At 40.1% G+C, this 24,904-nt stretch overlaps 1 protein-coding gene across 2 annotated transcripts in view; it reads right to left on the bottom strand.

Annotated features, from left to right (window-relative positions):
• Window positions 1-24,904, bottom strand: part of LOC143320502 (glypican-6-like) — a 142,455-nt gene that overhangs the window by 20,483 nt on the left and 97,068 nt on the right. The window contains exons 5-7 of one of the 2 annotated variants that reach the window (XM_076730217.1): window positions 18,100-18,230; window positions 16,017-16,160; window positions 13,357-13,386 (exon numbers count right to left, since the gene is read on the bottom strand). In XM_076730217.1, coding sequence (XP_076586332.1) covers window positions 13,357-13,386; window positions 16,017-16,160; window positions 18,100-18,230 — 305 coding nt within the window. The remainder of the gene's footprint in view (window positions 1-13,356; window positions 13,387-16,016; window positions 16,161-18,099; window positions 18,231-24,904) is intronic. The other variant, XM_076730227.1, reaches the window with a different exon arrangement.

Raw genomic sequence — 24,904 nt, 5'->3', positions numbered from 1 at the left:
ACAAGTCAGTTGCACCTGCTTCATTTTCAAATTACAGTCATACAGTTGGCTCTACAGAGCAGTGATCTGCCCTTATTAAAACATGGAGACAGCTCAACAAATTGGAAAGAACTGATTTATGTCCGGCTTCTCGTGAGAATCTTTTTTTTTTTTTTTTTTTTGGTCCCTTTTTATAGGACTGTTTTAAGACATACTTTGTTTGCCTTCAAACTGCCGGCTTGTCACAGTGTTGTATACAGAGTGGGAGTGGAGCTGTAGTTCACTGAAGCGAGGATTGGCCCTGCTTTCGTCTCCGTTAACAACAGTGATTCGCTGCCCGAGAACACACATGGGCCATTAACAAAGCCTATCTTAATCAATTTCACAAAAAACAATGTGATCCAATATGACTCACTGTGTTTGAGAAGAAAGCATTAATCACAAGCAAAGCATGTACCACCAGCTTGTCAGTCCTGTCAAATGACTCACACAGCACCCAATTTTGGGAAGAATGAGGAATAATAAAAAATGAAAAAGAAAACCAGTACATTTTTTAAAACAAGAAGAGCAGATGGCAAAGTGGTGAAATTAAATCAACATTTATAAAAAGGTTGGTTTAAAAAGATTAATTTTTAATAGAAGAGGCTACTGGGGCACAACTCCTTCTCTGCACAGTCTGCTGGCCCTGATAGAAAAAGCCCAGTGCTGATCTGAGTCTAGACGGTGGAACAGCCATGAGGCCTTGCAAGATGATCTCAAGGTGTGTTCAGGCTCATGTTGATTTAAAAGCCCAGAACGTGGTTTAAATACTAACAATAGAATTAAAATCAATACAGATTTCCAGAGGAAGCCGGTGTCAGAAGACCAAAATGGAGATAATGTGTTTCCTCATTGTGCACCCAGTAAGCAGCCTGGCTGCAGCTTTTTCAACGATAGCTGCAATCTAAAAATACTCCACCACCTTCAAATATTAACACAGAAACATTAATTAAGACTGGGTGATCTGAAGCCACGTGAGATGGATCCTTTAAAGGCCCTCAAAGCATATTTTCTCTTCCAGTTTTAAGAGAGGACACAATTTTCTGGCAGAGTTAGGATGGTTTTTTGATTATTTCACATGAGAGATTTCTATATTTCTGTCTTTATCTGTCCTCTCTCTGGCTTGAGCCTCACTTAGAGAGTGTCACTTACTTTTGCACAACATTTGAATTAAAATTTGGTAGCAGTTGTGGTTTGTTTGCTTAAGATGCCCGGCCAGTGTTATTTAAATCTGATCAAACCACAACTACACAGCTCTATGAAGCAGCTCATCTGAGCTTTTTAAACTCTAGAGAATTACTCTTGAGAAATTTGTGAATATTTAATAGGATACAGAAAAAATTGAAGTCTTCACAGTTGAGAGAAAACATGAATTTACAACTGACCACAAGCTTCTGGGCTTATGTGCAATTCCAAATCATTAGTGCAAACACCACCCACATATATTTATTATACCTCATTTAAATGTATGTAATTAAATGAACACAGCACAACAAATTGAATATAACAATCTGTTTTAATGAAAGAGTAGCGTGTTGGACTGGATTATTTTCCAATTGACAGTCACATTGGCAGTGAGAACATGTTTATATATATATATGATTTCTTCTGGCAATAGTGGATAATAGCTGTAGAACTAATGGCAATGACATTTGGATTTCATGGCCATCACTGATGAATGGTTGAAGCAACACGTCAATGGGGAAGAGCGAGCAAAATATTGGCTTTTAGCAACTGTACGTCCTTTTTGAAAAGACACGTCTGTGATCCCAGAATAGATTATAATTGTCAGTGAGGATCAGGAGCATACTGCGCGAGGGATGAAACCTGGAGGGTATGGTCGTATTTTTTTCTCAAACATGTAAAAGGTAAAAAAAATCTATTATTAGTCTGTGATCGAGGATTGTTTTTTCAGCGGGGACTTTTGCCCTCTTTGCATTCATGTGTCGTTTTGAAAGAGAGGTGACTCCTGGATGTTTGTATCTGTGAAGGAATATGGATTTTTCTAGCAGGATAAAATGTTTCTAACTGTGAAATCACTGATAATCAGAGCTGATCGCTGGGATGAGGGAGATGCTCGGAGGCAGAATTTCTAACTGGCTCATGCTACGACAAGCGCAGGTAGCAGCGAGGGCCTAGATAATATGCACAGAGAGATATCGAAGGAGTCTGAAACTCTCTGACTGTTACTTTGAGAATATCAAATGTGTTTTGCACTTTGCATTTTCAGAGGTGAAGCGGGTGGAGACGGGAGTTTAGCCTGGCTGCTATGGTGTTGTGGCAGGGCGAGGACAGTGCAGGAGCTTCATTATTGGCCCTTTTTGTTTCATTTAGACAAGAGCAGTGACTCTGAGCAGATGCTGAGTTGTTTGGGGCAATGGCTGACCAGGGAGTCTGGTGACTGTGAGTTCTTTTATGGAGGCAGGGTTCTAGCAGGATAAGAATGCATCAGAGGAGCAGTTTGCAGGACCGACATCTCTTTCAGTTTCCACCTCAACTTTTAATGCTGCATATCCCAAAGTGATGTGGCATTACAGGTGATGTAAGTGATGCAGACCCAAGGATTTAGATGCAAATTTGTCTTCATTAAATGTAGAAATATGTGTCAGGGGCTGCAACGGCAGTGGCCAAGTCCCATTTTATTACTGCTCTAACTCTCACAACAGGTGAACAGCCCCGATTCCTGATTATGTCTGCAGCTAATTACATAATTAGTGGAGGTTCTGTAACCATAATAATATGTCCCACACATCTGTTAATTCCAACAACAGGCAGAAGGTATAGTTAGTATGCAATTCACGATGTGTCCCCATGACAACTGCTTTACCCAACAACCTTCACGATTTTTACAGCACCGTGTGTGTGTGTGTGTGTGTGTGTGTGTGTGTGTGTGTGTGTGTTTGCAAGCATTTGTTATCCCAGTAATTACATTTGCAATACAGTCATAAAGGAATATGCTCATATTACACACTATTTACTGTAGTATCTGTTAATAGGATCTTATAGTTCAGACAGGGAAATGAGAAAGGTGATGAGCACACACTTGTCCAATCATTTTAGCTGATATGTACCAATATTGAAATTTCCATGACAGAAGTGAACTCACCTTGGTGCACTCAGTTCATATGCATGTGCACTAACTGCTAACAGAATTGTGTTTCTTGCTTCCTCTTACATAGCAGCAAAGATTTTTTTTTTTTTTTTCCAAATCAGGGAGAGCAGATAGTTCATTTCAAATTTGTGTTATGGTACTGGTCTGTGTCTGATGCAGCTTGTTAAAGGTCAGCTGTTATCAGCTGTAATCAGGCTCAAGCACACGAGTGTATTATAAACATAAAGCTTTCTAAAATGTGACTGGAAAGATGGAACAAGAGAGCAGCCGGAATGGAAGAAGGTAAACCAATAAGAGCCTGGGTACCTGCCAGGTGGACCTCTGGTGCTTTTTTTTTTTTTTTTTTTTTTTTTTTTTAAAATCTGGGTAAATTCTAATTTGACCTGTTTAGCCTTCGTAATGAAATAACTGTGAAATAAATACAAATAAAGGCAGTTTGGAAAGAGAGCACCTACGCCCACCAGTAAGCGTCTGTCACTCTACAAATCCTTGGAAGTAAGAGCTGCTGAGGGATTGCAAATCAGTAAACGATTTCTTACTCAGGCAGAGAATCAACGATGGATAACAGAAGAGTCAACACTGCCATGATGCCTCTGATTTGGTCCCAGCATGAACTACAGGTAAACGAAATACATACCATCATTTCTAGCACCCCAGGATCAACACTACTGTTATGATGAGTTGCACACACACATAGTGCACACACTAACCCTACACTTAAAGGCCTATATCTAAAGCTTTTATTGGGTGGCCCACTGTTGAGACGAGAGAGAAACTTGGCTTAGAAGACATATTATTTACACTATCTCTTCACTGGTCCAATAGAAAACAACAGCTTTGAATTTACACACAATGATAAAATATAAATATGCTGTTTGTATATGAACATGCCCAAACTGTAGGTGTCTCCAACTGTGCTAGATAGAGAGTGTTATAATGTAAGCGACATCAGCAAATCTTAAGAAAAATAAACAGCTGTGCTTCATTGCATCTTCTTAGAAGACACTGGCTAAAGCTAAATCATTTTTTGCCTTTGACAAAGTTTGTTTCCTTTCCTTCTGGACTGTTACTATGAAGCAGACAAAATGGACCTCAAATGATAAGGGTCCTGAGCAGTTTTAGTACAGCACATTCATGCTAAACAAACCATGACCTGCCTAATGTAAGCACAGATGGAAGTTTCATACACAGCTGGCTCTGTGTCCCATCCCCAAGGGTAAACATACCGTTTGAGGAAAAAGGCTTTGCAAACAGATGCTTCTCTGTAAGGTAAAGCTACTAAAGCAACTTCACAGGTAAGAGTTGGTTACAGTTTTGACAAATACAGTAAAGCATCAAAATTAATGCATGCATTAACATCTGGACTCACAGGTGAAAAAAATAAAATAAAATAAATCAGTTTAATTATTCAGCAGTGTTCAGCATATGACATTGGAATAAATCCAGTGTTACACACCAAAAGGAAACCCCAAGCCCTAAAAGCATTCTCTTTCACACTTTTATAATTCATGGTATGAATGAGTTGAAATCCCTTGTATGTTGCTGTTAATCTGATTTTTTATTCAGTAAGGAGACATTAAATGTAAAAAATGCAAATGTGTTTATGTGTAAGGCCATAAATTGACTGTTGAAATGTCCAGTGTATACTGAAGCACACTCACACCCTTCATTAGTACAACAGTAATAAGCAGGGATGGAAATTAATGAATAATTTAAAGAGGGTTGGCATTAGTATTGATTGACCTTGGGCTAGTTATAGGCATAAAAACAGCAGAATTGAACAGAATCGTTTGGGTGTCTTCTTTACTCTAGTGTCCAGCCTTATCATCTGTCTAACTTCTACAAACTTGAACAAAAATTAAAAAAAATCAAAGACCTGGACCTGGACACTGTTCCAGCATCAGAACTGAAGCACTATCAGCACAGTCAGCAAAGTAAGCTTCAGTCAGTGTGGCACAAACCTAATGGACCAAAGCAGAAACATCACATAAATGGAGCAGATATTGTGTGGATAGAATCGCTGTATCAACCAATATCAATAAATAATCTGACCTTGATAAATAGGTTAAATACGCAAGGATAGACTGCACAATCACTAAAAGTCCACCAGTTTCTGGGTCACATGGAGATCCAACAGGAAGTCCTTCCTGGTATTGCGGATTGAATGAGTCTCTCTGCCCTGGGGAATTTAAATTTGATAAAGTGAGGCTAAGATGTGTTTTAAAAAGTAGGGAAATCTCCAAGGGGAAGCAGCACAAATGGTCAGTTCCTTGTTATGCTCATAGCAATGGGGTTAGCTTACTTTCGACACAATAGCCCTGCATTTTGTGATTCAGTGCTTTGAATAATGCACTAAATAGGATTTCCTTGGACACACTGTGGTTTATTTCAGCTTGCCTGCCTACCCACATAGATGAGTTTAGCTCACAAGGCTCTGCTGTGTTGAAGCAAGGTAAACACCTTCTACCTTCAGGCAGATGTGCAAACCACACTATGTCATGGGAAACAGTGGTGGGCTAAACAGCCTGGTGATGAGCAGTGAAGCAGGAGCTGAGGCAGATTCCAGTACATGCTGTGGCTTTCTGGCAGCGTCTACTGACAAGCTGCTCAGAGGGTAAAGCAGCCAGGTTTGGTGGACCAGTTTGGGCTCCAAATTTAGCTTGAGATGGGAAATGACTCTCATTTGCGGCTGAAGAGAGTGTGATGCCCAGACAGTGTGCTATAGGAGTGGGTAAACACTGCTGTGAGTTAGTGAGAACTGTCAATGATAGAGGATGCCTCCTTGTTTACCTCATGGATGTACTGTACTTGCAGGTTCAGATTTTCTCTGCGGGCAGCAGCTATGAATAATGGCAACAGAGATGATTACATCCTGTCTGTTGGTGATTTAACAAGGAAACTTTCACTCACGGCTACATGACAGAGTCTAGTGATTGGTTAATTAATCAGACTGTCTCCAGGCCAGCACACTGAAAATGCTACAGTACACAGTCTGTACAGCATCAAAATGCATGCGGGTCACATATTGATGTTTGCATGGAGCAGGATGTTAACCTGTTTTCCTGCATATAGTATACAGTTAAATGATACAAGGGAAAGATGTTTAATGAAATGTTTAAATGTTCACAATACTGTGCTGGTGGCCAAAAGAAATTCGATAATGGCACGCCTCCAGCACCTCTTCCATTGGTTTCCAGGTTAATTGTTCTTCATTAACAGTATGTGGAAACTCAAAATCAGTACCGTCTTCTACTTTTAAATCCAAGCGCAAGCTGCAGCAACAATCAACAACTAAAATAACATCTGTTGTATTTTTCTACCATGTAGCGAGGATTACAGTAAAGAATGTCGCACATAACTTCAGGCTTAGACGTGTCAGCCAGGTTTTGAAATTTGAGTCCACATCTGTGAGATGTCCAGGTGTGAAGGGCTGTCACTGTTGCTCATTAGGCTTGAGTGGGTGAAACTGGAGAATAATAGGAAGTCTTTGTGCCATCTTAGCCAGAAGTTTTCAAACATTGTTGGTTTTGTCAGTATAAAGCCACGCCGTTCTCTTGCAGTGTAGGATTTGTAAAGACAAGTTCACAGAAGAATGAGCAGCAATGAAAGCAAGGCAAAGGAAGTAGAAACTACCATACAATAAAACATCACTGTGGATTTGTAATTTAGCAGCATATCTCCCGGTAGCATGATTCATACCGTGTGCACTTCTCAAGCAGCTGTCCAACACAATAGGTGTCTAGCCCTCTTATTTCTTTTCAGCAGAAACAGGCACACGGACGTTTTCTTTTCAAGCTACAGCTTTGCTCAATTAAGTGTTTTTGTGAGAGACTGGAGCATCAAAATCTTTTTCTTTTATTATTTAATGCATCATCTGTGATGCATCAGTTGGTGTGTGCACTACTGTCCTAGCGAAGTATGAAAGTACAGCCAAGAACACTGTTTAATGTGAATAGAGGACATAAAAAGAGCAAACTGCTCCAAATGAACTGTGGGGAAGTAAAGCAGGTGAGGGGAGGCATGGATGTAATGATGAGTAGTGTGAAGTGGAGCTGCCTTTAAACACTGAAGAGTTAGAAGGTGGCCACATTGATCTGTTGTGTCTGTCCACATACATTAATCCTAATTCATTTTCAGAGACAGGTCTCTGCTGAGCGAGCAGGGGTGATTACACATCAGTCTCTGTCAGATTTCCATTTCTTTTGACAGACAGAATCACCTCTGGACAGACAGATTCATCATCCTCTAATCCTAAGAGGTCTTCACAGGTCGATCCAAACCTGAGGACCCCTGGCCCAACCTGGGACCTGTATGGGTTTGGATCCATGTTTTATATGTCAGTGGGGTCCGGGTTGGGTCCTGTTCCATTACAGTGTGGCCCAGGTCTGTTTAACATTGTGTGTAATACCCGTGTTGATCCTCTGCCTGAGTAATAAATCATTTATACTTGGCCATCTTCACAATCATGATGGAAGTGCTGTATGTATATGTGTGTGAGTGTGTGTGTTTGTGTGTGTGTGTATTGTAACTTGCAACAATTGTAACGTTAGGATGAGAAAGTTTGAAAAAAACCTGAAGAGCCACAACGGACTCGTCTCAGAGAGCACAGATTATAGCAAATTAGAATGAACAAGTTATTGTTATTAAGGTTCAAAAAGGAAAACAGTCAAAGTTACTGTTACTAAGCTGCAACAGGAAAAGAGTCACCACTGCCATCTGTCACCGTGACAGGAAGTGGACATTTAAGATGAAATAACGAGTGGATTAGCCATGCTGTGTAAAGACAGGAATAACAGAAAATCTGGATTATGCATCACAACCAGGCACAAGGGAGAAGACTACTAACTTTACATTAAGACTCAAAGTTTTGTTTTGACAGCTTATAAATGAACGTTAACTTGTTAATAGCAATCAGCTGTGAAATCAGTGCCAATTGGGTCTGCACCTTCTGGCCTGGTTTGGGTTGACATCTGTCGGTTCTGGATGGGTCCAGGTCCCTGATTTCAAATGACAGATAGTCCGGTTCAGGTCCAGGTAGTATATTTCAGGGTCTAACTGGGTTCAGGCACAAATTTTTGGACCTGTGACGACGATCATTAGCAGGTATCAAAGGAAGATTTAAAACAGCCCAGTAAAATGTTGGAATGATTATCCATTTTTTTTCACTGAAACATTACATGAACAAAGCCGTTACAGCATGTTTCCTTCCTTTTGTTGCCACCAAAACCATCTAATAGACAGAAAATTGCATCCAATTTGTGACAGTGCGGTTACAGTACTAAGACACATACAACTCTGTAGCAATGGAGCTGAATTGGGGTACAGCACCAGTCATAAGCTTTCACTTCTTTCAGGCCACAGCTGATAGCCGAATGTCCCTGTTTGAAGCTGTTGTGTTGTGACCGTCTTGGTCTACAATAATAACAGTCCATGTACCGTATACAGAACAAAATAAGAACGTCAATCGATTTGGAATTGATTTTGTAAAAAGCATAGTGTTACAAACTGAAGCACAATACATAACCTGTCTTAATCTCAGGGTATCATAAGGATCAAGTTCTCAAGTAGCATAGCCTGAACTCTTCCACTGCCCAACAGCTGCCATAATTTAATGTTAAATATTTTGTGGGATAGTTAGTATTCATTAGACAGAACAGTGGAAAAGGGGGAGAGAGGAGAGACAACATGCAGCAAAAGGCCACCCCGGGCCATTGTGGCCACAGCCCTAGCACATGGGACACACACTCTACCAGGTCAGCTACCTGAGCTTGCCTACAATCATTCAATCTAAAAGTGTCGTCAAGTTCTGACTCCACAAAGTAAACACTTCTTTTTTTCTCCAGATCTTTGTCAGCACGATGGAAAACTGAGTTTAGAAACACTAACAGTACTCACACCCCGTGGCTGTTACTGCTGCTGCAACAACATTTGCTCAGCATGCCCAGTACACTGAATTAACATTGCAAAGCGGTTAACTGGTCTTAACACTTTTTTTTGTTTGTTTGTTTTTGTTTTTCCTCCTGCTGACTTGCACAGAAATCGTGGCTATTAAAAAGAAAAAGACACCCCCCTCCAAAAAAAAAAAAAAAAAACAGAGAACAGAGAACAGATCTGCAGTACATGCCAGAATTTCATTAGCGCTGTAACTGGATCCATTTTATGGCATGACTCATGAATTTCCCCAATTTGGCCGTGTTACCATCGGTCATAATTGGCAGTTGTGCCTGCAATTGCATTGGGCGGACTGATTTCTCAATGACTGATTGCTCTGGCAGGAAGACATTTTCATGTGGGAATAGTGATTTCTACTCCCATTCAGAAGCTGAAGGATGTTCAGCTCTGGGTTTCTTTCCATCCATTCAAATTCACAGTGTGTTCCCCTAAATCTCTATAAAACCCTTTAGTCCTCTCAGTATAGTGTGGCTACAATAACAAATTCACACTGGAGTATAGATATGTGGTGCCTATCAACACTGGATTACTGTGATTGATTGAAGAAATAAAACACTGATCATTTATTTTACATTTTTTCCTTCCTGAGAAAAATGGTCGTTGCCAGATCGTTTCCTGGCCCTGGCACTCTGCTGAAACGTCAAATGGAGCGTGGAAAAAGGCCTGGCCACTGCTAATGACTGATTTACTTTCTTTCCAACTGCGTCCCCATTTCAACAGTGCTCAACAACAAACAACCCATTAGAGAAGCTCAAAATATTTAGAAACTGGTCAAATAAATCAGTAATGGAATCCCCTCAGGACATCAATCACATTTGTGTAATGGAGAAATTGACAGTAATGTCCCGTCAGCAATGTTCATTTGAGCCAACAGAGAACAAAGCCATTTCTTTCACAAGAGTCGTCAGACATCTGCTTATCACTGGCAAAATAAATGGACAATATAAATGTTGTTGGGCACCCAAGGTATGCTTTTTCTCTCCACGTCCTCAGAATATAAATGTGAACGTGGAACACATGGTGGAGGATGAGCTGTGAACAGTGAATAACGACTGATGAACAGCTGAGTTACTTCCTACCAATGTTATATTTTAACTGCTGGACAGAGTCTTGATCATATTTATCAGTATTTTCAAATTGATGATCAATGATGGTGTCAGCAGTAGTTTGAGCTCCAGTTTGACCCAAACCAAAATTACACATGCGAAACCTCCGCTGGACCACATTCCAGACCAAACAGCAGGACCTCGCTCCGATGAAAAGGGGTGGTCTCGTTCCAGATCAAGCTGAACCTTGGACAGTCACTCAGGTTCTTCAGTCTACCAAAGAGCAAGTGGTCTCTCCTAAGATAGTCACTCCTGCACCAGTCTACCAGTGAGCCGCTGTTCATCCCAGTCTTCATGGCACTGATCCACATACTACTTTCCCTTCGATGCCTTTTATCAAAGCTGTGAGGAGTACCACTGCCTGATCCAGTCATTCTCAGGACTACTGCTCGACAAACTTTCATTTTCCAATTTCTTCTTTACACTTTTTCTACATGACTTGTTTCAGTTTGTTTCTAGTGTGAAAACATTTTTTTTTGGGATGTTTCAGACTCTCAGACCAATTACAAGAAGTCCTAGAATTGTCAGAACCAGGAAAAAGAAAAACAATGCAACAAAACAAAGCAAGCTGCGGCAGCACATGAGGAGAAGACTAGAGCTGATGTTTAAATGACATTTGATCCATCACCTTCATAAAGAGTAAGTTAGAAAAATCTGCCAAATTTTAATCCTTGAGTTATTTTCTGAGAGGAAGAGAGAGAGAGTTTAACTGACAACAAGACGGCATCAAACGCTTGACCATCTACAAACCAATCGATTGTAAGAATATGGAGATACAGCCGATGATGGTGATGACGACAGGTATGTCATGTTTAGCTCCTTAGTGTGCTCAATTATAACCAGATCAAATGTATGCGGTGTTACAAAAAGAGTAAAGGTCTGGCGATCACTAAAGACAGTTGGCTTCCTCCTCTGGGGATGAACCATGAATGACTGTATAAAATTTTATGCAATGCATCCAATAGTTGTGCAGACATTTCAGTCCGGACCAAAGTGGTGAAGTCTGGAGCCACGAGCACGAGTAAAAAAAGTGACAAGGATTTAGCAGTGGGTTTGTAGCTGACATTACAGATGTAATCTTTTTAAATTAAACATCAAAGCCTCCATGGGCTGCCATCAATTTCTTGATTTTTTAAAAACAAGTCAGTATGTCAGGAAACAATACACTATATTCACACAACCTCTGAAAGAACAGACCTCCTTTGAGTGTGTATGCTTCCTGTGGTCAGTGAATTATGGAGGAACAGTGCAACAGCCCCGTCTGACACTAACAGCAGCTTTCCTTTGAATTAGAAGGAGAAGGTCATTCAGTCTCAGTGATGAATCAGCACCGCAGAAAGACAGATTTCATTACAAACACCGTCAGGCCATTCCATTAATATACATTATATAGAATCATAAAGAAAATGGGGCTCAGTTAAATGGGGGAATAGCCCAGTAGTCTCACTTAAATTAAGAATCACAGACAAAGCAAAACATACCAAGATGACCATAAATCAAAGAAGAGAAAATGTTGTTTTTATGTGCTCAAAAAAGCCAGTGTTTAAGCCAGTAGTGCTGTTTGTATTTACAGTTAATTTTGCCCATATGAATCAGCTACAGGACTCCATAATAAACCCAAGACAGACCTCTTTCATCTTTAATCATTTAGCAGTGAGCTGGAGAAGGAAGAGGATTAAGACAGCATGTAATCACTTGTATCTCATTCAGTTCTGATCTGAGATACAGATGAGAGCCTGCAATGTTACAGATACATTGGACCAAATCACCCGAAAACAGAGTGAGACTGAAACGTGCCACAAATTGATTTAAGAGGAAACACTCTTGACTAAATATATAAGGAGCAATGATGACTTAGAGCGGTACAGTCATTCGTAACTTCAATAGTAATCAAAATCATATTTACCAAATCTTTTGCTCCTCGTTTCTGTGCCTGAAGCCATTCAATGTTTTCAATTAAACTAGCTGATCTCAGACAAATCCAGCCACTGAACTGCACTCTTTGACCTTTCCTTCACTTACAGCATGTGTGATCAGCCAAAGCAAATCAGAACCTAATTACATGCAGACTGTGTAAATTCAACAAAGGGCACAAAATTTTTGTCCTGTGATTTCATGTACGTAAACCTCACCTTCCTCATCTTTAGGAAGAAGCAAAAAAAACATTATTATTGCCACCATATGTATGCAGTATTGTCATAGTAGGAGCATGCAAGTTGTGCATGTGCAGTTGTGTATATAACAAATATAGAGTTGCTCTTGAACATAAGTTTACAGGCAGTGAAAGGGATGTTTTACTTATTCTGGCAAGATGTAAACCAGTTACTGCAATTCGTGTTTCTACAGTCGTACACAGTCTGTGTTGCATGCAACTGATACACACTGAAGTACTGCAAAAGGCCAAACATAACAGTATTTCCAGACATATGCAAGATGTCTTAAAAACTGATTGAAAATATGATTAAAATTGTCAGAAACCTTGGTCAACAAAACCCTTCAGATTCTCCTTTTGAATGATAATCAGCAGTTGTGTTCAGAAAATTAGCTTCAGGCCGTCTATGCCCATGTGTGGAATCCAAAACATTCATGCAGAACATCAGGCAAAAACAAGAGAGCGCACTCTGTTTCCATCTTTACCCGAGACCGCAGCTGGTGCACGAGCTTATCCCAGCATGCACTGGGAAAAAGGCTTGGAAACACCTCGGATTCTTTGCCGGGTCATCACAGGGTTAACACGTTAACATATGCTGATCACATCAATGTGCACATTAATCAAAGTGTCCAATCAACATGAGCTGCAAGTCTTTGAATAGCGGAACAAAGCTGAAGGAAACCCAAAGAGAAAATGCTAAATTCAATCAGGAGGTGATTCAAACTCACAACCTTCTTGCTGTAAGGCAAGAAAAGCCCTAACCACCGAGCTACCATGATGCCAGTCTAAATAACTCTAGACAAAGACAGCTTTAAATATCGACTGAGGCAGCTAACTTCGGTTCCAGGCGAGAAAAAAAGTCAACATAATTCAGCCAAAGTAAATAAACAGCCATGTCACAAACAAGCAATCAATATGAACATTGAATAATGTAAAGAAGCGGAGCTCTATGGGCAGGTTGATTAAAACACTATAAGACAGATGACTTGGTGAAAGAGGAGGAATGAAAGGCTTACACTGTGTTGCATTGTCCTCCACACAACCCTCTGGGAGCAGCAGAGAAATGAAGAAGAAAGAGATTTAATTGGACATCAGAGAAATTGAGAGACTGAGGGACAGAATAGAAGCAAAAGAATGTCTATTAGTTAGCGAAGCAAAAAGTTAAATGATAAATGGTGCTGCTGGAATATTCCATCCACCAGCCTCATCCCACTGTGAGATTTAGTACCTCCAACCATTTTACTCACAATGAATTTTTGCACTGTGAAATCAGTTTAAAATCTGCAGCTGTCAAAGCCGATCAATGCAAAGATCAGGAACTGCATACAGACACCAGCGGTACATAAAAAGTTAGGCTGAAGTGTTCCTATAACAGTTGCTTTTTTATTCAAGTCAGCTTGGTAAAATATACTGTACATAGTCACTTAATGTTTCAGTGTCTAGCACAGATCGATTTCAAGTGAGTAAGAAGTCATACTCTGAGCAGCCCAACTCAATTTTCTTAGAATATTTTTTTTTTTTAAAGGAACTTGGCCTGAGAGCATGTATAAATGAATTATTAAAGATAGTGAAACCTGTGGATTTTCTCTAAATGTGCTTTTGCCTTTTAGTATTTTTTTTCCTTTCCCACCCTTTTGGTTGTGTATGTTATGAAGCGAAGAAAAGGGATTGGTTAGATTTTCCAAACAAAGCCTGTGAGAGAAGATATGCTGAATTCAAGAATACCATTTTACAGCATCTGACCATGATTTACACAACCACTGTAGTAGCCTTCACAAGTTTATTCCTTATAATTAGAGCTACACTTCGGGGAGTACGGACCACTGAATGAAGACAGACACAAAACACTCTGCAGCCTTTAATCTGCCTCTCTGCTACTGCATATTTTACATTGTAATCCTATCAAACAACTTATACAGCAGAAGATTTGTTGCTTTTGATGGCATAAAAATATGGTTTAATAACATCCAATCCATGGCCTGACAAGTAGTAACTGCTGTTCCACTGAAATGTCTTTTAGTGGAATGAGACATTTATTAAAGGGAATTGTGGACCAAAGGGTTTTTCAAGACACTATGGTGTGTTACTGTTAGAACATAACTCATTATGTCCTTTTGACGTACACATGTATGACTATAATGAAGCCTGACGTGGAAAACGGAGCAACAGGTTTATGGAATCATTTCCAGTTCCACATGATATCATATTTAAAATGTGGTATCTATGAGACCCTTGTGAGACGTCACAGCTGCATACATTGTAGCAGAAGAGGAAAAGATGCAGTGTTGCTGGCTGCTTGTAGGCTAAGATATCAGAATTTTGGGGCCTGATTTAACATCTTGTCAATTTGAGGGCCTCTGTGTAGCCATATACTGGAGCTCGACACAGACTGCCTCCTACACATTGTGTCTCAGTGGCATGAGGTGGTGCAATGGATCTTTTTATAGCCTCAATTAATGTCTCAGGATTTGTCATCGTCCTGAAGTTTGGTGGGTGGATGTGGAATCTGTTTAAGCCTGTTCATGACTGATTCTTAGAGCAGTACAAGTTCTGGGATAAGGCTGGTTTTTTTTTTTGTGATTTGGTTCATTTGATTATCTGTTCCTATGGTATCCTGCAGCAATACATGCTATGAGGAATATATGCTAAACCCAACATATCCAAGTGGGTGATGTAGACAAATGTGTGCTTTTGTGACATTTCTGCAACCTCTGGTGCTGAGAGTGAGCAACCCAGATTCCAAAAAAGTTGGGATGCTCTGTAAAAAAAATAAATAAAAACAGAATGCGATGACGGCAAATGAGCTGTGTTCATTGACAACGGTTTTACAAAGTCATCACCTGTTACCAATGAACCTGTTAACCTGTGGAATGTTCCAAACAGGTGTTTTTGGAGCATTAACATTAAATGTATTGTCTTTGTACTGTTTTTAATTGAGCATATGTTAGAAAGGATGAGCAAATTTTCACATACTGTTTTATTTATGTTTTACACAGGGTCATAACTTTTTGGGAATCAGTGTTTTGCCAAAGTGAAAATATTTTAGCTCCGAGTAGAGTGTGGTGGAAGGCTCACAGGAGCTGGGGTCTGTATGGATTACATGAATGTGGATTTATAATGATTTTTCTTGGAATCTTTCAGGGCCTCTACTTTTCTCTGGCCTCTGGACTTGAGCCCTGGTAGGTTTGTCCTCAAGCTCAGGCCTCCACCAGTAATATATCAGAAATTCTCAACACATTCCTGCACAGTTCTGAAAATCAGTTGAGCTGTTAAAATACAGAGTGAACACTTCCTTTCTCACTCTGTATTTTAACAGCTCAACTGATTCATCATTTGCGGGTGGAAAATAGACTTGTTCAGTAAAATCCATCATGAATTGCCTGCTTCAGCCGTAATTAGGCTTCAAAGTGAGAGCCTAATAATTAGAGATTTATTTTCAGAGTGTACTGGTTTTCCCATACAAATGATTTGACCTAAGATTAGTTTCTACTTTATAGTTACCCTCTAAAAACCTTAGAGAGAAGCTTTAAATGTCTATTATATATATATATATATATATATGACTATTTAGCACTATACTATTTAACACTATAAATGCAAAACAAAAAGTTTTTTTTAACGTATTTTTCAATCACAGTTTACAATACTGTTCATCTTGTCTTGTCTTTGTACATACCAGTCTATCCAGGCTTGTTCCAGCTGCTGTGGTTGGCCTCTCTTCAGGGGTGTAGGGTCTGAAACGAGCGCTGAACACGTCTGAGATGCCACGTACAGACCTGCCTATTCCTGATGGCTTTGGTTGGCCACACCCTTGAAAAACCTAAAATTGACAGAGGGAGATGCCATTACCACAAAGATGGGAGCAAGCACAAGGGGAAACTGAAAAGGGATGTAGAATGGCCAGTGTCTAAAAAGTGTTTAGCATTCACAGTATGTTGAGGAAATTGTCTGGTTTTGCAACAGTAACACAATATCCCTTCATTTTTATGAGATGTGAGCTTCTCATTGCAGTGCTGAACAGTTAGAAACCAGGTTATCAGCAATCCGAAGCTGCATGAACTCTGCACTGAGCCAGGGCTGCATGTAAGTCTATTCCTTTGTAGAATACACATCCATTTTGATCCCACAAAAGTTGTAGTTTTCCTACAGCACTGATATTTTCCCTAGAAAAGCCTGTGTCAATTTGCTCACAGCACCATTTCTGCTCTGTGATTTGAGATAGAAAACCACACAGAGGCAGCCTGGAACCAATGCTGTCTATCAGCGCCAGAGTCTCCTTTTACAGGAAGTGTCATATTGGTGGCAAAAAAATAAAATAAAATAAAATAAACTGAAAAAAAAATCAACCCTTGATAAGCTGTTACTCGCCAGCAATTGAAAGCCATTGTCTCAATCCAACACTGTGCCTTCAAAATGGAAAAACAATTTTACCAGGATTTCTAGGTCAAACACAACACTGGAACATATTTATCACAAAAATCCAATATTAATGACCTGCTGAGTGACAATAAAAATAAGGATATATCAGATACTCTTGGACAAACACTGAATTTTACAAAGAAAATGATTTAACTTTCCTGAAACTGAAGTTGTGTTTACAAAAATAGTGCAGATCTATTATTACTTGAATCTTACATTAATCAATGTGTAGTTCATAGAGGTTCATAGAGAGAATGGATTGTTTTCAGATGGCTCGGTCTCTACAGGCTCTCAGGGCCCAAACAACACACCTCCAAGCCTCACAGCTCATTAGCATTCCTCTCCGGCTCGTCTGCTGGCCCCTGGCTCAGAATGTGATGGAGCACTCTAATGTGCTACATGGCTGTCAAGACAAGAGGCTGTCTTTTCTCTAATATTTATCAATTCTTCACCATGATTACAATTCCACTATCCTGTACATCACAAAGATTTTCAACAGGTCGGCGCAGCAGGAATGAAAGTCCAACGCAATGTGGCCTGACGTATTCCCCAAAGCTTGGTGACTGGGGAAGGAGCGCATACAGTTAAAATGTGAATGTGGGGAAAGATTGTAATCTCAGATCCAATCCATCAGTGACGAACAAGCTCACAGGGATGGAGTGCCAGGTGCTTATGAGTACAATGGGTGAAGTTGTAAATTCCCACCTCTTGACATGGAAAAGAATGTGACATCTAATTCACACTGACCTTTGTGACTGTGGGATGGAGATAGGACAGAATACACCAAAGGATCAGAATGAAAGATAAACCTGCCTTTTGGCAAAAAAGGACAGTGAAAAACTATCCTGTACCATCCTGAATGTGCTACTATTCCTAAGACTGATTAGCAGTTTGAACTCTAAAGAGGCTAAAGAGGAAATAAGTTCCATCTTTTGCATATTTAACTGTCTCTTAAAAAAAATCTCTTAAAAAAAAAAAAGAAGAAAAAAAACAGCTTTATATACAACTAAACGGTTTGCCAATTACATTTTGGAGGAAAGGTGAAGACCAGAGCTCCTGTCCTTTAAGGAGCTCCTGCTCCTTAATATAAAGCTTTCTGTGGTGTATGCTATCGCGCTACTTTCATAAACTTAGTTTTTGTAAATTAGTAATATGGTACAAAAGCAGGACTGTTAGGAGACAGGACTGTGTACCGAAGCTGTTCAGTGTTCCACGAGCCATCCAAGGCTTCAGACCACAAGACTGTAAACTCTGTGTGTACAGTGTTTTCAGTCTAAAGATATGTTGCATTTAGAACTCAGATCATGCATGGCGAGCAAAGCTAATTCAGAGCACAGTACCTTGGCTGACACTTGCATGCTGTTGTCCTGCATTGTCATGATGGCCTCAGAGATCTTGACGTCAACCGGCTCTATAACGGCTTCAATGTTGAAGGGTCCCTCCAGTCTGTCTGCCACCAGCAACATAGCATCTGTCATAACACAGAGGACACATGTCAGCTCAGAGATATTAAACACTCACACACGCAGAAACGTTGCTGCTTCTGTTTACTCACACGTCAATATGCTCACATCATCTTTGAGGATTAACAACACTCAATTCAAAACCCTCAGGGTGCTCTGCTCTATCATATGTCTACGACATGGGTCCAACTAAGAGTGCAAACAACGGTGCCTTCTCCAAATGTGCTGACAGCCAATAATTACCAGCACCAAAGGAACCTCCCAGCACCTTTATCTAAACACACACACAGTGTCAGAGAGAGATAGGGAGATAGAGGAAACTCTGGTGTGTGTGTGTGTGTGAGAGAGGGTGTGTGACAGCAAGTAGAAATTAAATTTCAATGAGCGGAGCTTACAAATAGCGTATACATAAAACAAATCATTGATTTGCATACATACTGATCCCTCCAGTTAAACAGAGACTAGTAATTACTTTTTAATTACATCCCTTTATCTAAATTCCATGTGTCTAACATCAAGTCCATAAGACACCAAAAGCATGCAAATACTCAGCTTTGTCAGTGTGCATCACTTAAAAACATCTGACAGGAAGTGCCTGATTACATGCAGTTATCAATGCATACAGTACTGTATTTGTTGTCTCCTTGTTATGTATGTATTTTGATGTATTTGTCTTATTATGTATGGCCTTTGGTACATCGTACAATAGTCTTGGTGTGTATGTTCTGGTGTGAGTAGAAAAGGATGTGATCTGTAGTTTGATTGTACATGTGTGCTGCTACATGTGTGTCTCTAGAACAATTTTCTCCTAAAGGTAGAATTACAAATCACTAAATTAAAAAACAAAACAAAACAAAGCACACAAAGACCATGACCTTATTACTCTGGATGAGTCTTGGCGTGAATCAATACCCAAAACAGATTACCCACCAAACTGCCACTTTTCATTGTCATTAAAACAATGAGATATTAATATGTTCAAACAGAGGGATGGTAATATTGATCATCTCAGACTGGGAGATGTCAGTGGTGAAGATAATGTGTTTGATATTTTCATTGGACTCTACCTTGTCTCTCAAAAAAGTAATTAAAAGTCCACCAAGTCTCATTTGAGGGGTTGGCACTGGTTAAGTGGTCAGGGCAGAGAACAGACTTCTATCTCTGTGCACTGACATTTGCAGGACTGACCAATCACGAAAAGCCGAGTTACTCCGACGGGAGCTGCTCCCTATAAAAGGGCAGCAGAAACACAGTTCCCCGTCCCCTGAGTTTTTAGCAGGCAGTGCAAATCATTAGATCATAAGTGGTCATAGCTAGAAGTCTGATGTGGAGTGATCGTTTGACTGTATGCTCTATAGGCTTAAGGAGCAAAGCCTGATAATGACACACCCTGCTGTGTCACCAGCAGGAAGCAGAACTTCCATCATCCCTGCTGGCTTAAGTCAGGGCTCAGACATTAACAAAGTGGCTGTATCTTATATAAACCACCAAAAACCTTTCAAAATTGCTTCTGTCGGCCAACTATTAATATCATATATTAATATATAATGTAGCTAATATGATAAATCACCACGCACAACCAAAGCGCTGTTGGTGAGTAAAAACAGTTTTTAATCCTAATTTAATCTTATGATCCCAAAAAGTGTGCTAAAATTAATCTCAATATATCAATTTTATTGAAGTGCAGGTATTAAAGAAACCTCTTAATACTTTCTGACATCTGCAGCCTGTCTGTGGGACTTGGCCACAAGCCAACTAATTCCTACTGGAGATGGAAATCTTTAAAATCACAAATACAGTATTTTCATTTTCAAAAAAGGCTAAATATATAATAAAAGCTGGGCACTGTAGTTTGATGCACTTGTGAGTAGTTACAGCAGCATGATAATGTATGATACATCAGTTCAGGTTGATCATAATGAAGGAACACATCGGCCAGATCAACACCGACAATGGACGTCTGTGAGGCACAGAGGCTCCACAGAAAATACTCGCTAATAGAGTCAATTCATTGTTGGTTTCAGGTTTTTTGTGGAATTTGTTGTAAATAAGAAAAATAAAGTAAAATGTAACCAGCTTCAGTCTGAGAACACCAGTGAGGAAACTTGGAACTTTTGGAGCACAACTAAACGGAGCATTTCAACAAAATCAGGGCAAGATGTCCTACGTAAAAGGCAAAACGGGTCATTTGTCAGCGCCTTCCATGGCGGCATGATTCATTAGCATTTCTTCATCTGCCACACGAACCCTTATCTTAAGTGTCAAAGCGGCACACTTTGTACTGCAGTGGCTGCTGTAATGAACAGCAATTTTAACATTGTGCATAGAAGCCTGCTGTGGAAACTTTAATTCATTCAGTAAGAAAGGCTTAGGAGCCTTGTAAAATTGACAAATAAGATCATTGTGGCAAGTCAGGTATAGCTCTCGCAATTACAGTGTAACAGGCCGGCTCTGAGGAAAGCCAATACCATTCAAGACTGTCCTGAGCAGCCACTGCAGAATGAGTTTGAGCTCCTGCCCTCAGGCCAGCATTTCAGAGTGCCTGTCATGAGACCTAAGGAACATAAAGTCTCCCTCCTCACGGTGGCTATTGACAGGGCAGGATATTAAGCTCATGCAGTTGACTGAGGGGAGTGATTTAGAGGACAAGTGAGTACAGAGGACAGGGCGCTAGCCTGTTTAAAGAGGGGTGAATTAAAAGCATAAAGATTAATACTCCAACTCTGTACTGCAAATTAACATTGAATTAAGCTGTAATTATATCCAGGGGCCCTGTCTCAGCCTAGCACAACTGCGCAACCATTCACCGCTACCCAACCTCATCACAATATTGAAATACATATCTGTATTTAAGTGCACATAAAGTAAACACAAATACCTTCGCCAACACAATTAGAGGAAGGTTTTTTTTGTTGACAGGACATTGGAAGAAAGTTTGGTAAAAATCTGGTGAACAGTTCCTGGGCCTGTGATCAAATGATGAGTGTTAGGAGGTGATCTCTGGATCAGACCAGATCAAATGATTATGTGTCAGACAGAACTATCGTTGATAAAGGGGAATCTAGGTGTTGATACCATGCATTAAAAATTATATATATATATAGATAAATCCATTATTTATGGCCTATTACTCTTAGCACATGTCTTGCTGGACAACCCCAATTCCAAAAACATGGGATGTGGCGTAAATTGCCAGACAGCTGAATTAACTCTAGACCACGATCAAGCAACAGTAACTCTATCTGTTTCTATCTGTTTCTAAACATGCTTCAAGAATAAAAATGAGACTTGTCAAATTTTCAACCAACACACAGCTGGGTTACCCCCAGGTCATATTGACCAAAGTTAAGAAGAATGATGCACCTTAGCATAGGGGTTATAAATTGCATTTACTGGCTGTATCAGGGTGCTACTGTATAATTAAGGGATAGAATTTTACTTTTCATGGCTACAACTGCGACATCGATCTGAATATGATGGAAAAAATGATGCATCTTGCTACTGATTAGCCAGGTGTGCATCATCAATCTTTACATTTTCTCCACAGGTATCTAAAATGCATAAGATGCAGGACTATTTGCTCAGCCAACATATTAAACCTCAAACGATTCACACATCCAAAGCTCAGTGCCCAATAACCCAACCACAAAATCTGGCAGACTGATAACAGTTTTGAATGTACAGCTTTAGAGCATCTAGGACATTTTTTCTTCTTTTAAATAAACATGTTCATGTGTCGGGTTGTGTGTTCTAAGCTGGTGTTGCCAGTGAATACAGCAACAGACAGACTCCCCTCTTCTGTCTGTGCCTTTGAAGAGCACTCCCGTTTGCTTACTCTGAAGTCTCAAATTGGGCGTGATGCTTGGTTAGATTACCATCAGGAGCTGGCTGGAGGTCACTGCACGGGACCAACCCGAGTCCTGTGAAGTCCGCAGCTGCCTATGTTTAGCAGCGCGCGGCTCTGAAGCTATCGCAGAGAAAGCCTCAGCGGGACTGAGTGAGAGTAGAGGGGAAATTGGCAGCAGTTCTGTTACTCATTCCATAAAAGACTCAAAGACCTAAATGATATCCTCAGCTGAGTTCTGACAACCTATTTTTCATATAGCTTAATGAATATTTGATGAATTGTGAGTATGAGTCAGCCATATGAATTGCTATGGGGAAGGGTTACTTCTACATGCTTAAATAACTTTGGGAATTATGTCACATGCAGGAGCACTTTACAAACGACGGGCTGTTGATGAAAAACTCTTGAAGATTAATCCGTTCTGACCATAAATCATTAGGAGGGCAAAGAAAAACACATATTGCAGTGCACAGGCTATGTTCAGTATTGCAGTGTTTAGTTTGTAGCTTGATACTTGTCCAGGACCCTGCTAGTCAGTTGTGTCCTGGACCCTGTTGGTCAGTGTTCTGGACCCTGTTGGTCAGTGTTCTGGACCCTGTTAGTCAGTTGTGTCCTGGACCCTGTTGGTCAGTGTTCTGGACCCTGTTGGTCAGTGTCCTGGACCCTGTTAGTCAGTTGTGTCCTGGACCCTGTTGGTCAGTGTCCTGGACCCTGTTGGTCAGTGTTCTGGACCCTGTTGGTCAGTTGTGTCCTGGACGCCGTTTGTCAGTTATTTATTTACAATGGCATCTCGTTGAATCTCCACTCAGTCCAGACACAGTACACATTGTTTGAAAGCACAAAGCCTTGTCACTCCATTTGTGGGAAACCATTTTCAGATTTCCCAACAACAGTTGCTTATTTTGTGTCACTTTCATGGAGACCAACTGTGACTTTTGATGGTTCAGTCCATAGAGTTAACTCTCAGAAGCGACCGCAACCAGAAGCAGGACTTTTATCAAACAAGTTCAATCAACCGTTTTATTTTGGGCACGTCATTTTCAGGCTTTCAGACAATAAAAGCAGCGTTTGTTTAAATTTCACTAGTGAGTTTTTTTTTTTTGTTGTTTGCACTCAGGGGTGTTTCTGTCTGTCTGTCTACTGAGCTCCAGCTTTGGATGGTCAAAAAACATTTCAACAGATTTTCAGATATATGTGATTTACATAAAAATGGGGATACTTGCTCACTAGTTGACTTCAAAATGCCTTTGAATACAGGGTTCCTGAAGGTGCACGCACAGTTATAGATTGCCAGTTTAAAAGCATTTCCACCTTTTCCTTTCTTTGGTTTTCAAATCTACCCTAACCTTAACCCTAACCTTTACATGTGGACACTACTCTTCTAACTAGGACCACTAACCTGAAAATGTTACTATATCAGAGGTTTTATGAATGCTTTGTTGTTTCCTGGTGTATCTGTTATTGATCTGGACTGAAATCTATTTGTTGTGGCATCTGTTTCATATAACTAATTCATTTGTCTTCTGTATTAACAAATAAACCATTGACTCGTACCACCATTCATCCATCTATCCATTGACTGGCACAGCTGTATTGCCGTGGTTGTTTACTGCCGGCTATTTTTTTTTTTTTTTTTGGCTTCAGGCTGCATGCCTGGTTATTTTCTAATGGAAAACTCTCCTTTTTTCTCACCCGGAGGGATTTGGAGACACTCCAGCAAACTACCTGCAGAGTCCCTCGAGGTAACACAGCAGTCATTCAGGTGTGTATCTCTGACAAATCAACAACTTTAATGTGAGCATGTTGACAAGGGTATTCTTAATCATCAGTGGCCATTTCTGTGTTTCTGATTTTGGTGGCAAATTAAATTAGCTGATTTTATTTTTGGTCACTGGATGGCTAATAGAGTTTAGATGTGGTGAGTGGTGCTGGAGTGTACACACACTGTAAGATCGATTTCAGTCACACATGACTAGATCCAACCTGAGCGGGTACATATAAAATCAGTTAGAATATACAGTATATAATATATACTGTGCTCTCTGGTTTCTTGCCCATTGTGGAGAAAGTACATAGTTTAAAATACTGACAGGAATAATATTGACAAAAACAGAATTTTACTGACATGAATTGATCCTGGCGAGTTGCTGATTTCTTTAAGATACTATATTTTGAGGGATGGAGTAGGAGAGAGCTGAGATCTACCTCAGTTAATCTAATGGCCATAAAATCTTTCAGTGTGGGAGTTCATAATGACATCTCTTCCCATTCATTTGCCGTCGCCAGTATCGCTTTCCGATTTCAGTGGTAGAAAATCTTGGACTATTTCACACCACATATGCCACACTGGCCCAAGTTGTTACTGGGCTCTGCATGACTGCTCTGGAGTCAATGGGAGGACCAGTGTCAAATTCAGAGAGCAGAAATGGTCCAATCAGGCTGAGGCTATGAATTAATTCATCCTGTGTTATCTTGTGTTCAGGACTTAAACTATCACCATCCCAATTATGTCAACTGGCAGCTCCAACGTCACATATGGGCTGACATTTTCTTCAGAGACCAAGAGAATGGAGAAAAGGTGTAAAACACTGATGAACATGTCCAATAGTTTTCCTATAGACTCTCTTAATATCAGACTTAATATTAAATAAATTTTGAAATCACTCAATCTTGAACCTGGCTTCACTATATGTTTCCAGTGAACATCAGCAGCAGTTTGTTACTGCAGCAAATTCCTTTTCTGGTGTTGATTATGAAGAAATTATGAACATAATGCAAAGAGAATTGCCACCCATTGCCCACAAATACAAGTTTTGATTGTAGAAACCCGATTAC

Source organism: Chaetodon auriga, chromosome 1, assembly GCF_051107435.1.
Source record: "Chaetodon auriga isolate fChaAug3 chromosome 1, fChaAug3.hap1, whole genome shotgun sequence".
In the NCBI taxonomy this organism is placed as follows: domain Eukaryota; kingdom Metazoa; phylum Chordata; class Actinopteri; order Chaetodontiformes; family Chaetodontidae; genus Chaetodon; species Chaetodon auriga.
Note: the sequence above shows the minus strand (reverse complement) of the source record. Positions and strands in the feature narration are given on the sequence as shown.